The sequence below is a fragment of the Trematomus bernacchii genome, unplaced genomic scaffold (genome assembly GCF_902827165.1).
Source record: "Trematomus bernacchii unplaced genomic scaffold, fTreBer1.1, whole genome shotgun sequence".
NCBI classification, from domain to species: domain Eukaryota; kingdom Metazoa; phylum Chordata; class Actinopteri; order Perciformes; family Nototheniidae; genus Trematomus; species Trematomus bernacchii.
The window spans coordinates 537987-552220 of NW_022987800.1; the positions used below are offsets into that span (position 1 = coordinate 537987).

Sequence of the window (14234 nt, forward strand, 5' to 3'; positions counted from 1 at the left end):
TACTAGATATCCTTCGACTACTACTATTAAAACTCTTGCAAATACTGTAACTCATTCTACTAGTTCATATACTGCAACTTCTACAACTAATACTACTGCTATTAACCTTTTCTAATACTACTAAAGCTATCGATTAGTCGACTTATCGATATGTCAATCAATAGGAAAAAAAACAACTATTTTGATAATCGGTTAATTTTTAAAGGAATCTTTCATTCAAAATTTGCATTAAAAACCTGTTTTCAGCTTCTCAAATATGCAGTTATGCTGCTTTCCTCTGCTTTATATAATAATTAAATGAATATATTTTGGTTTTTAAATTGACAAAACAACACATCACCTTGGACTTTGAACAACTGGACATGTTTCACTATTTTCTGACCTTTTATAAACCAAACGATTAACCAATTAATCCATTAAATAATCCGCTAATCCGCTACTAATAGTATTAACACTTATGCAACTTCTACTACTGCTTCTTCTGCTGCTGCTATATTAGTAGTATTTCTACATCTATTTCTGCTTCTTTAATAACTTCCCATAATTTACTGTCGCTTCTTCTTCTTCCTACAGTGTGAGGGTGACGAAGAGGAGGAAGGAGAGAAAGTTCTGGATGAAGGTAATTAGCTGTGTCAACATGTGGTGTTAGCTCTCATTGACTTTAGTCCACCTGTTAATCCTAATGGCATCTTCAGCTCATTATCACCGAGGTGTGAATTCCACACACACACACACACACACACACACACACACACACACACACACACACACACACACGTACACACACACACGTACACACAGAGTACCGTCCTCTACAATGTGTAACTATACAAAGGAGGTAAATATGAAGCTGCCAACACGAGGCTTGTTTAAGCAGCTCGTCTCGGAGCAGGTGAGATAAAGATGGAATTTGCCTTCAAGAACAGACACAAAGGGAAGGGAGTGGGAGTGGGAGAGAGGCATGGGGGAGAAAAGGGAGGGAGATACAGCCGGGTAAAGAGGAGAGGTACGTTTGGGTAGGTTTAAGAAAGAGTGCAGGTTTGATTTTTGCGTGGGTCGAACGGGCTAAATCTGCAGCTGTGTTTGCTTAAAAATAGTACAGAATATCTATTTATTTAAATATAAAATGCTGTATACAAAATGTGGTAACTGCAAGCCAGCAAAATAAATACTTTTGGCGCCTTTTTTTACCCTGAATAATCTATAAAGCAACTGCAGCACTTTGTACTATGCATGCCGTGTAAGTAGAGCTGCATCTAACAGATTTGGTGTCCAACAAATAGTGAAAATGCATACTTATCACCTAAATGCCAATGTGACTTCTTCATAAACTTGTTCTGTCGGACCAATCATTACAAATATGTATATTAAAGTGTATTCTCACTAAAGATCGAGGAAAATAGGTGTAAAAAAAACACTTGAGGTGCTAAAAATGGGAGTAAATAGTATTTTTGTTGCATGGGTCTTAATAAAATAGTGGCATAGTGGATTTATTTTCCATGAAGAGCTTTGGTTTGTTGCATTTCTCTGCATTTCTCTGCAGTTTTGACGTTTTAAAACTGCTGTAACTTTCAGGAATTCTTCAAATGCAATCACTTTTTTTATAGATATGCCCTTAAAGGAAGTCATAGAAAGCAACAATCTAAGAGATCAGATGAGAAAGATGCAGCGCTGTGGTGTGAGACAACATGACAGATGTATCTCTGCAATATGAGGATGTTATGGCTACCACACACACACACACACACACACATACACATACACATACACATACACATACACATACACACACACACACACACACACACACACACACATACACACACACACACATACACATACACATACACATACACATACACATACACATACACATACACATACACATACACATACACACATACACATACACACACACACACACAGAGAGCTCCACCTGGGATGTGGGTCAGGTAAAAGGTGAGGGTGTGTGTATATGTGTGTGTGTGTGCACAGGAAAGCATGCATCAAATTAAGTGTGTGTTTGTGGTTGTGCTGCATGACGGGTTCAAAGGAGAACCTCCAGGTATACATTACCTCTGAACTCCCTCACCTGGCTCTATGGAGAGGAGATCATATCTGGGTGAGGATTAATACTACGCACGCACACACACACACACACACACTCACATGACCAAAACGCTAAGAAACAGTGATGCATTAGAATTTGTTTTTTAAGAAGTTACTAAATGAATAAGACTCTCTTTGTATGTGTGTGTACATATGTTTAAATGTAGTTGCAGATGTATCCCTGTTATCCTTATTTGCGCTGTCTTATGTAAACCATGCATACCCAGATGTCAATTTGTACATAATCTATCAGGAAAAAGGGGCTTTTTTAAGTGAAAAACGTATTTTCTTAAGTGGATTTAAAGAATATTAGTGGTCAAAAAATAAGAGAGTTTACAGATAATTAGGAAACAAAAGGAGATTATATTTAGTATCAAATCTGTTTAGAACTGCATGTTTATTTATGTGAAAAGTGATTAAAAAAAATTCAAGATGAATACAGAGATCAAATATTTAGTGGTTGTATGTAATATAAACCTTCTCCACTAGGGGGCCTCAGTGAGAACACTGGTGCAGATCAGACATAACCAGGAACAACTGGGAATGTGTGTGTGTGAGAGAAAGTGTGTGTGTGTGTGTAGAGGTAGAAAGTGGGAAAAAAAGACCGTGCAACAACACCTGCATCACTTTTTTCACACCCCAATCCACCTCCAATTACTCCTAAAATGTGTGAGATGTGGTTAAAAGTTAAAATAAGTGACCAAAAATTGCTCCCCAAGGTCATGAATGGACTTTCACGCTCAATCATTGATCTTTTATGAACCTTAGCTTGATGTTTTGTGTGTCTCTTCTATCCATCTTCACCCTCTCCCCTCTGAACTTCCTCATCCTACTCAAGAGGGGGGGGGGGGGGGGGGTCAACCACATTCCTATATAGAAAGTGGACCCCCCTCCTTCATCTCCATGGCGACAATGACAGCCCCTCTGTCACGCATGTAATATAGACGACATCTCCAAACACGCCTTTAAGAGATAACACTTGATTGTCAATATTCTACTAAGAGAGCATCTTCTATTAGTCGCTGACAATACACTTAAGGGTATAACTGTTTGCTTCTTGTCATTAGGACCTATTTACCTCCTAGAGAAATAGATTGTCACATGATGTCCGCCCCTTGTAAAAACAACATAATGTAGATTGAATTTGTTTTATAGCGGAGGAACACCACCTGGCAGGCAGGAAAAAGATCCTCAGTTGTGTATTTTTTCAACAAGCTGTATAAACTGAGCCACCTGGGATTGTATTTATACAAAATGCTTTAGTATAAACTTTGTGCAACTTCAAGAGGGGCTTCAATCTCACCCTGACATCTGGAAAGTGGTGTTCATGGCCTAAAAACATGCATTTGTTTCACTATTACATAATGAAATACTGCCATAGATACATAGGATTCAAGATGATAAGGATAAGGATAAAAAAAAAAAGGATAAAAGCTGGAACATAAAAAGTCTTCATGCCATACATACTGATGAACAGCTAGTGTGCATACCTGATTGGACACGCCTTGAATGTGGGCGGGGCTAATATACAGCTCATGAATTATTAATGAGGTGTGCATATTCATAACACAGATAGCCAGTTGGAGTATTATACATGAGAAGCCGGACAGAGTTTGATGGGGAAGTTGGAGAGCTGCAGCCACTTTAACTTATGCAGAGGGAAGATGCATACACACACGCACACACACACACGCACACACACACGCACACACACACACACACACACTCCTCCTGGATGCTAATACATCTCAATGAGGCATGTTAGGTGATAAAACAGCCACTAAAAGTCTTGTTTCTGCACAGAATCTAAGTCTGCATGGTGTTAGGAGGAGCAATAAAGATCGCTTTTAGTGTCTATACTTCAATAGAAGAATGTGCTGTCAACATAAAACACACCTGCAGGGGAGATGCACCTTCATAAAGCTGCTGAAAATCACATTCCCGCTCTTATGGGCTGGAAATGGATGAAACCAAGCGTAATTACGCACAGGATATTTAAGAAAAGGCTAGTATCAGACTGTTTCATAAGTGTCAGAGCAGGAATTAACATTATTAATCTGATTTAAAGACAAACTAGTGACGGGAGAGGAGGACTCTGCGTCGCCACACTTCTCCACACACACATCTAATGTTTTTAAGTTATTCATAACAGGAATTAAAGTATATTCAGGCTGGGTAAAGTGCATTATGGTCGGCGTGTTGCTACAGGTTGCCTCCAGCAGGGAGGAAGAAACGTGATGCGCAAAGAGGGACAGAAACTCCGTCCCGATTCTCCCATGAAACTACAAAGCAGAGCCCGTGAAGGTCGTTAAAAAGTGCCATAAAAGCCTCTGTAAAAGCGTGAAAACGTGCGGTTGTTTTAATGCATCAACAGGAGAATCGGTAATATGATTATTATGCGAGCAGAAGCACTTGTTATAAAGCAGCCTCTCTATTTATAAATCGTGGTTGGAGCCGGTGGAGTCCCGGCGCCGGCTGACCGAAGATAGGTCTCTAGGTGCGGGGTGTTTGCGGAGGGAAAAGCCCTTAAATCTGTAAAAATCTTTGCAAAAAAGAAGAAGTTTAAAGGCACTTACCGCTGACTCGGATCGCTGCACCGCGACGCACAGGGCGAAAAGCAGCAGAGGCACGGCGAGCTGGCTCAGGCTCTTCAAGTCTTTATTCATCTTGTGGGAATTAAACAGGACACCACTCACAAAATCTACTTTCTTTCTACTCGCGAGGCATAGCCCTAATTCCCCCTCTGCACACTTGCTTCTCAGTGAAATAGAAAATGGTCAGAAAGGCACTTGTTCTCGGCTGTTTGTTGCGCGTGCAGAGGCTGCAGTGGTCCTGGCTGTGGCTGCGCCTCTGCAGTCCCCCTCTCTAACTTTTTCTCTCCTCGACTTGCAAACCTGCCCAGCCGGATCTACTTTCCAAAGGCAGTGCGCAGTGATATCATCTCCCCTGGCACCTACACTGACTCAGACAACTCGTGAAAAATAAGGTTTCCGAGTGAATTGCATCTTAAATGTCATCCACTACTAGTAATCTTTGTTTGATGTCTTCAGTTCAGATTTGTTTTAAAACACTTTCAAATCAGAAATAACCTAATAATGTTAGGACCTCGCAGGCGGATGGATATGTTGCCTTCATTCTTGCCTCCCAAATCCTACCCATGCCTGAGGCTCCACAAAAGAAGGTTTGACATTAAACCTTTATTTGACATTTTCTATATGCCCAGGCATGTTTGCATTCCTGCCAGATTATTAAGGGCCAAATACTCACTTTTGACTCTTGACAGAGGGTTGCTGCGGGCAGAAGTAAAGTCAGATTGATTTCTTTAAAACAAAACAAAAGTGCATCACCTTTCCTTCGAATTTTACTGCATTCTTTTGATAGGGTGTAATGCAAAAAGGCTATTATGTGAATGGGAAAAGTCATATGCAAAGCTGCTGTATAACTGTAACTATATGGATTTGATTATCCAGACATCCTAAAACACATATTAAATTAATATACTGACATTTTAGTTGGAGATTTCCCTTTTCTTACAGTTTAACATATAATTGAATCTTTAAAGTCCATGAAGTAGGTCCCGGAAGAACACCTAAAATGCAGATGACATTCTTTAGGGAGGCTTGAAGTTATAACGTAACCTGGAGTTAATGATCGTTGATTTGTTTCACAAGTTTGTGTAGACAGAGCCAGTAGACCACAAGTTCACTTTGTAAATTATAATATATTTTTCTCTAAATGGGAGTATTGACTTGAAGTAAATGTATTGAATATAAAGGACGACAATGGAAAATAACCTTGTATCCCTTTTTAAAAATGACGTTTGCATAAACAACGCTGCATTCTCAATGACACTAGTTTTAAAAACAAGAATAATGTTATGAATTGAAAACAAACTCTTGGTTTCTGTTAAAACAAAAACGTTTTTTACATAACTTAAATTATGTCAAATTAACAAATGAACAACGTTAGTTATGTTATGTAGGCTAAGTTACATATGTTAGTAAGTTCACTTGCTTAACTAAGTTCAAACTAAATGGGCTGGCTCCGGCTTATCCGTCATCCATCGCTACACCCCAGCCAAAGCTTTAAGGTCGGCTGACCAGCTGCTGCTGATAGTGCCCAAGACCAGGCTCAAAACCCGAGGGCACCGAGCCTTCGCAGCAGCTGGCCCTAGGCTCTGGAACACTCTGCCCCTCCATGTGAGGTCGGCCCAGACCCTAGGGGTTTTTAAATCTACACTTAAGACTCACTTCTTATCTCTGGCCTTCTAGTCAGAGCGGAGCACGACTCCTGACATTTCCCTGTGTGTGATTTTAATTGTTGCTATTGTAATTTGTTGTCTTCTGTTTGCTATTGTAGTAAAGTGTTTTTATTGCATGTACAGCACTTTGGCTCGACCAAAAATCGTTTTAAAAATGTGCTATATAAATAAAACTTGATTTGATTTGATAAAACAAGTCAAAATTGACATTGGGTTTGTTTGTTTTTTAGAAAAAGTCAAAAGATTGTTGAACCCGGCATCCAACCCAACCTTCTTCCTACAAGGACTTACGATAAATGTACGATTCCCTCTAAATGTAATTGACAATGCACACTGTTTTAAATTAACAAGATTTTCAGGAGAATAGGCTGACAATACAAATACGTCTTGTGTTATTCTTGACACTCTTCACAAGTTGGGTGTACCTAAATGTCCAATCAGCATTCCTACACCAACCTGCCATCTTATTAAACTAATGCAATCAGATATGATAGTCAATTAAACCTACCCTCACAAAGGTTATAATGTCTAGCTTTGAAACTGTACTCGAGAAATGTTAATTCAACTTTATGGTCACTTTGGAGGCTGTTTGTGTTTCTGTTGAATTATGTTTTGTAACCCACTTCATTCCCAACTTTAACCCTAACCCTTATATTTTGTCCAACCCATTTATATAAGCAGGAAGACACATTTCCATTTTTCACTTCATCTCTGCAAAGATTGTGACATTGTTCGAAATTGTAGGAGTTAGTGTATGGTGACTTTCAAAAGCTTCTTAGGTTTTAACTTGTTCTAATATATGGGCTCAAGGGTTAATGTGGGGTGTAAAGTAACTAATATTCTGATTCATGTAGAGGGGAGGCTGTGGCTCAGTGGATAGTGTGCTGGACTTCGAATCAGGGGGTAGCAAGTTCGAGTCCCACTGCACTCAGCATGTCGTTGTGTCCCTGGGCAAGACACTTCACCACCCCAAATTGCTCCTGTGGGGATTGTCCACAGTACTGAATGTATGTAAGTCGCTTTGGATAAAAGCGTCTAACAAATGACCTGTAATGTAATGTAATGTAATGTAGCAATGAAAATAAATAATAGGCATTCAAAGTGCAAAAGTACAAAGGTCCCATGGTGGAGCCCTGCGGTACTCCACAGCTCTAAAACAAGCTGTTGAGTAGCACTGAGATGCCTTTATACAAGAGAGATTATATAATTTAAACAGAAACATGAGTGTAATGTCAACACAATGCAGTCATAGATAAATTATCATGTAGTCATATGTGTTGAAGACTCCCTGAGGTCAAGTTGAACAAAAATAGACTGTCCAAGAGCTAAAATGGGACTGTTTGCAACTTGAGTAACTCAGTGTCTGCACCGTGTTTAGAGCAGCATATCAGGACAGAGGTGTTTAAACAAAGTTTTTAATTTGATCCCATGCTTAACATAGATATGAGAATGCTGAGCTATAATAATCCTGAATGCATTTGCAGGATCCATTTTATAATTTAAGGTAAAACTAGGCCTTTTTATAAGTTGCACATTTGTTATACACCGAAGAAATATCATGCAACCAGAGACAATTATAAATAAAGCATACTGCTTTTAGAAGACTACATTGAGTTTGCACAATCCTTATTGTTTTATTACTTATATATGTATTTTTTCCTTTTTGTTGCATTGTTGTGGAGCCTGGTTCTTAAGATTTTCATTGCCAAAACTACGCAATAAAGCATTTGAATCCTATCATATGACCATTATGATGTTTGTATGGGTGAAAATGTTGCAAACTGATCATAACGTCACTTTACAGTCTTAGAGAAACTTACCTTTTAGGGATATTGTGTTGATATTATGGGGAATACAGTGAAGTAACATGTTCATCAAAGTTTCTATCAACTCATTATTGAGCTTTGTGGGAATAAAGATCTCAAAATGTCTTTAAAAGACATTTTCTTTACTTTTTGCTATTCATTACAAGAAACTAAAGACTCTCCGAAATGTTAAAATCTCTTGTTGTCGCCAAAGGATCATATGTTTTAATTAAATGTAAAACCAAGCCTTTTTGTAAGCTGCAGATTTGTTCTAAACAACCGAAAGATCATGCGACAACAGGCGATTAAATTACTGTTTATTCAGACCTAAATGAGTATCATGGCCACTATGATGTTTTTAATGGGTCCTAATGTTTCAAATCAATCAAAAGGTAACTTTACAGTCTTGATAAACTCACTTTCTAGGCATAGTGTGTTCATATTATGGGGTGTACAGTAAAAGTCTTTATACTTTCTTTATTAGTGAGATATTTTCATATTTTTGTCTTTTTTTCATAGATTTAACCCAACTAAAGACTGTCTCCGGACTGAAGAGCCTCCTCTGCTGCACTGAAGAGGTTCTGGTGTGTGTGAGTTGGTTCTGGTGTGTGTGAGTGGGTAAAATCTCCTGTTGAAGCCAAAGGTATGGAGGCATGAATGACATGTGTTGGCCCCTCCTCTCCTGCTCTGTGCTGCGCTGCTGAGTTTCAAGCGCAACAACCCGGAGAGCGCAGCAGCGACTTCACCGCTGCAACTTTGGTGAGTTGGATAAGCTCTCATTTTATCAAAGAAATCACCTACAAACACATTTGTTTCCTGTGGTGGTTGTGTTTTAATGCGTGGGGACGTCAGAGTGTGTGTGTAAACGTTGGTTGTGTTTGTCGGTGGGACTACTTTATCTCTCTCTTTCTGTCTCCGGGTAGATGACAGGGTTTTTTGGAGCAGTCGATGAGCGCGTTTGAAGTACCTTGCTGGTGAAGACAAGGGGATCGAGTACCTGTGATTTACCCCATCTACTCACCAAAATGAAACTCCTGTAAGCCATTTTCCTCTTTAAAATCACGCTGCAACTTTTTTATTTTAAAGTTATCGGCTTTGCCACGGCGTTTGTCGCGGCTGAAAGCGAGCTCCGGCTCACTTAACCTGCCAAATAAACACTTGGAAACACAAACTAACTTAAAATGTTTATTTCCCTGGCAGGATTTGTATGATAGCAGTCGCCTTGGCGGTGGGATCTGCGCACGGAGTAAGTCCCTTTTGCTTATTATTACTCTCCTTCAGGTGAAGTGGCTCTCAGCTCCACCGTTTATTTAGAGCACAAATGCAACAGATAAACGATGGAGTTTTTGCATTCAAACTGCTGCACAAAATACTTTTCCTGAACCTGTTGCATGTAAATGTCTCAACCGAGCTAATTTGGAAAGTTTTAAAAACGTTTTAACATCATCATTTTCAAAGCTGGTTGCATAAATTATGTTTATAAAGTGCCTTCCATACTCATGTTGTCCATATGCACTTTGCAGAAGTGTCCCTACATGCATCACGCTGTGGGTGTCTTCAGTCTGGCATAAAGAGACACATTTCTGAATATATTTCATACTACACATCTTTAAGGACACTTCAGTCAGTGTTTGCAGTATTTTTATTGTCTTTTAAGGACCTATTTTACTCCAAGTGAGTTCTGTGTTGCACCATGTGTGCACTTTTAGCAATGGATGTTTTTTTTAGAGCTTTGGTGTAAAGATTGCACTTTTTAGTAGCCCGAATGATAGAAAAAAGCAGCTCATATTTGAGATGGCCCGCTCAGTCGTTTGCAATTCAAGCCCCGCCCCCCTGATGAATATTTAAATGAAGGAGGTTTTTAGGGCAATGTGCCTTTTTCTAAGCCACACCTTTGCAAGACTTTCTGAGTAATCTGCTGCTGCAAGACAGTGCAAGCAAACAGGGATTATTTCTCTCTTTAAACAACCTTTTTGTGCATTCTTATATTTCATTTAAATCCTGAGTATATGGGGTCTATTTGAAGGTATATAGCATTTTCAAGGGCAGATAATCTATTCCTAGTTTCTCATTTCATTTTGTCAAATCATACTTTTAAACATCAGAACATACAATGCAGTAAAAGCTCATTAATTTAAGTATTTATGCAGTAAGAAATGACTTAAATATATCCCATAATAAGCATTCTGAGATATTTAACCATCCCAAATCAGTATTTATACGCTCCATACCCACATTTAATACATATAATAGTATACACAGAGGCGGTTGAAGTGTTTAAATGCGTTATTGAGACACAGATTGGCCATCTGTGATGACAAGGGTCAGGTTAAATTGTGAAGGGAAAGGTCACTACACCCACTACCTCCCAAATTAGAATATGAAAGGGGAGTGGGGCTGTTTGATGCTGTCATTCAAACATGGCTTCTTTCTTGTTAATTGGGCAGGACTTTAGGTTGAGGAGAAGCAAAAGTGAAAGCTATATAATGTAATTAATGTCTGTATGCTCCAACATTACATTGGTGTTACGTAAAAGCTTCCAAATAGTATATAAGTACTGTTGTAGTTGAATTAGTTTTAAGGTGGTATGTGGTTTAATTTTTTGAAATATGTCCTTTTTTTATGTTACGGTTGGTATTAGCTTGCAGAAGTTTACAAAGTAACTAGAAAACAAAGCTGTGAAGTACATGAGGTGGAGAAAACATGTATTGGAGAAGATGTCTATAATAATTATACTCAATTACAAGTACCTACAAATTGCACAGTACAGTACAAGAGTAAATGTACGAAGCTACATTTCACTACAATTTATTATATCATAATTTCACGCAATTTCAAGCACAGTTGGTGCAAAATAAATCTAAATCCTTTGCCAAACTTCAACAGTCAGACACAAACCTTCAACCCTAGCAGTGTTAGTGCCTTGCTCTATGAGCCGAGTGACAGGAAACTGAAGTAAGGCGGTCGTTGTCTTTGACAGAGACGCTGACGGGGAGACATTAAAGCGAATGAACAGCAAAAAGCTTCCTGCGTCTCAATAGGACTCATCTGATGGAGCTGCATTGACTTTGAATTGACTTCTCCACCCACTTCCAACCTCCCCGTTGTTTTGTGTTGTATATATGTGTGTGTGTGTGTGTGTGTGTGTGGGTGGCTGAGTAGATGGATACGTGTGTGTGTGTTGAGTGACTGACAGATTAGTTTGTTGGGTGGTCTGGGCTCCTGTAACCCTTGTAATCGTGTCTTTAGCTGCTGTCCAGCCCAAAATGTATTTTATGGTGGAAATTATTATTATTACGAGATAGGGTTGGATGTTGGCGTCGATAATTACCCATACCTTTTAAGCTTGTACATATGAGTTAAAACCACTACATTTTACATGTATTTTGGGTGAAACAACAGTCTGACCGTCATTTTGTTGGACCTCAGTTCCTGTGTCTCCAAATAAAAAAAGTTGTGCATTAAGCTAACAAACCACCCTATCTGTTAGCTATCGTTTACCGTCTAGTTAGCATTTCTGCAAGTAGCAAGCTTTCGATGTGGCTGATAGTAGTGGGTCAGCATTGTTTAGTTTGCAAGTTAGCTAGCTAGTTATGCCAAAACTAAACTGACTTCCCAAGCTAACAAACGCAGCGCTACAAAGAGTTACAAACCACATTAAGCCACTGGAACTATGTGCATCTTTAGGAAGAGCATGTTAGCATGCATTAGCTTGCTTGTTAGCGAGTTTGCTAGCTAATTATGCGGCTAAAACCAAACGTTTGTTGAGGCTAACTTAACCAACTTGCTACAAGATGCTATCAGGAGGTTTGAACATTAATTTAGAAACACCAATTTACAGTTAATAAGAACATATGTGTGTCTTTTGGTCTACTTCATTTGACATCTAAGCGTCAAACCCACATATATACAGTAGGTAGCTTACTTTAACAAAAGCATGGTTGTTATATTGATGGATTATCTTAGCGTTAGCTGACTTCCCAAAATGATGTTTCAGTGAACATACGGAGAGGGTGTCTGTCAGGGCTGCCACAGCTGTTGGCACAGAGAAAACATCACACTGGGGTGAGGAGGAATGGTGAGGTGAAGGGAGGAGGCATGACGGGAAGGAAAAAGGAGGGAGAGTCAAGTGATTTTTTACTATACCTAGATGGTAAGGAAATGTACTTTTTACATTTGTTGGAATGCAAGATGGATGGGTTGGACAGATACACACTGTACATACTGTTTAATCGCAGGCTAGTGAGATATGAGGATTTAAAAAAAAATTGGACACTCTTGGTTACGTTGTACGTGCACAGTTCACGCCGGAAACTGAGATTTGTGTCGTTTTATGGCAGATTGACATTATTTTTGCCTTTTTTAAAGATAATTCTGGTGTTTTTCCAAGTTTTATCGCCTTTCAATTGAAGTTTATTTTATGCTTGCTATGCAGTTTTACGTTTTTGGGTGGTTATTTCCTACTGTTCAACCAACCCATTGGTTTTCCATTTGTCAAAGAGTCATTGAGATCATCAAATCTGCATTATTTCATTATCCTTTTGAGTTAAAGCCAATTTTCTGTTTGTCTGTTTATCAATTCTCCTCCTATAAGCAATGGGTGCCATTAAAAAACAAATACATTATTTACATTTGATTGCATTATTAATTCAGCTCAACAGTCCAAAACAACCAAACATATTCAGTTTACTATCATGTACAACAAAAAAGCATAAAATCCCAACATTTTTAAAGCTGGAACCAGCAAATTATTGACCTTTTTGCTTAAAAAATGAATGAAATTAGCTAGAAATGGGCTAAAACATGCAAAATTGCTGATATTATAATGAATCAACTCGAGTGCATCTGTGGATCAGCTAGACTTCAGAGTGGAAAAGAGAGTAGCTAGATCCCTATCTTGTAGTTTTAGCAATATTTGGTTTCCAAAGTGTGCACAGTGTATAATTAGTGGAGATACATTGATGTGATAAAGCCGTTAGAGACAGTTAAAGTGGCATTAACTCTGTGCTGCTGCAGAAAAAGTAGTCCCTCCTTAACTGAAGAGATGCAATTAGAGGTGGGTTTGGTGCAAGAGTGATGCTAAAAGCTCACACACTGACAAATGTTGCAGGGACATCCACTTACTCCCCCCTCCTCTCCTCACCCTCCCCCCTTTGGTTGAATTCCTCCTGAGCTTGGCAGAACTTGTCTCCCACTCCCTGCAGGTGCTATAGACTAGAACATTCCAGAAACGCTAAGTGAGGCGACTGATCACCGCTTGATTTGTGGTTGTTAGACCCTCCCCAACTCAAACTGAGTCCCCCACCTCCTTCTTCCTTTCCCTTCCTCCCTTAACCCGATCATTACCCCCTCACACCCCCCTTTCCTATCACTTTTTGCCCTCGCTGCTTCCACAAGTCAGAGGTTGATTTGTGGTTTGATTTGCAACGTAGTGGTTCCCAACAAACTGTTTACCGTTCCTGTGTCTTTCCAAAGTTCCCTATATCATTTACATTTGAATATTGTATTAGTACTTTAAGTTGCAAGACCTTAACCTGCATATTTTGTCAATCGATTCAAGTTTTATGGTCTTTTTTTCAGGTATCTGTTCACTTATTGCTCCAATGTGCAGAAATGTGCAGTTTTTCTTTGACAAATGTAATAGTAAACTGATATTTCATATATGAAATATTCATATATGTTTTGGTCTCTTTTTAAACAAAAAAAGTAATGTTAGATGCCTTCCTTGGCTTTGTGACATAAAAAATGCAATTTCTCACTTGTATCTTTCATTTTATGGCTAATTAAACTATGAATTGATCAATTAAGTATATATTCATCAGCACTCCATGTACAGTAAGAATTGAAACAATTGTAGTTGCAGCCTTACTAATTGCATGTAGGTTTACTTTTAAGTCCATCTTATTGACATATCAGTATGTTCCTGGAAGTCCTTGTGTTGTGGTTTACATTCCCTTAAGGCTTTTCCCTGAAAACAAGAATGGATTAGATGAGGGAAGTTTGTAAAAAAAAAGTTCTGACGTTGTTTTGAAATGTGATAGGCAAAGAAACCGATGGTA

General features: G+C 38.8%; 2 protein-coding genes across 4 annotated transcripts in view; one reads left to right on the forward strand and one right to left on the reverse strand.

Moving 5' to 3' along the window:
- Window positions 1-4980, reverse strand: part of col4a5 (collagen, type IV, alpha 5 (Alport syndrome)) — a 63405-nt gene extending 58425 nt beyond the window's left edge. Inside the window, exon 1 of the mRNA XM_034149965.1 lies at window positions 4686-4980. Coding sequence (XP_034005856.1) covers window positions 4686-4775 — 90 coding nt within the window. The 5' untranslated portion in view covers window positions 4776-4980. The remainder of the gene's footprint in view (window positions 1-4685) is intronic.
- Window positions 4981-8803: 3823 nt separating this feature from the next.
- Window positions 8804-14234, forward strand: part of col4a6 (collagen, type IV, alpha 6) — a 143571-nt gene continuing 138140 nt past the window's right edge. For 2 of the 3 annotated variants that reach the window (XM_034149978.1, XM_034149979.1), the window contains exons 1-3: window positions 8805-8934; window positions 9099-9211; window positions 9376-9421. In XM_034149978.1, the coding sequence (XP_034005869.1) occupies window positions 9201-9211; window positions 9376-9421 (57 nt within the window). In that variant the 5' untranslated portion in view covers window positions 8805-8934; window positions 9099-9200. Of the gene's footprint in view, window positions 8935-9098; window positions 9212-9375; window positions 9422-14234 lie in introns of all 3 variants that reach the window. The other variant, XM_034149980.1, reaches the window with a different exon arrangement.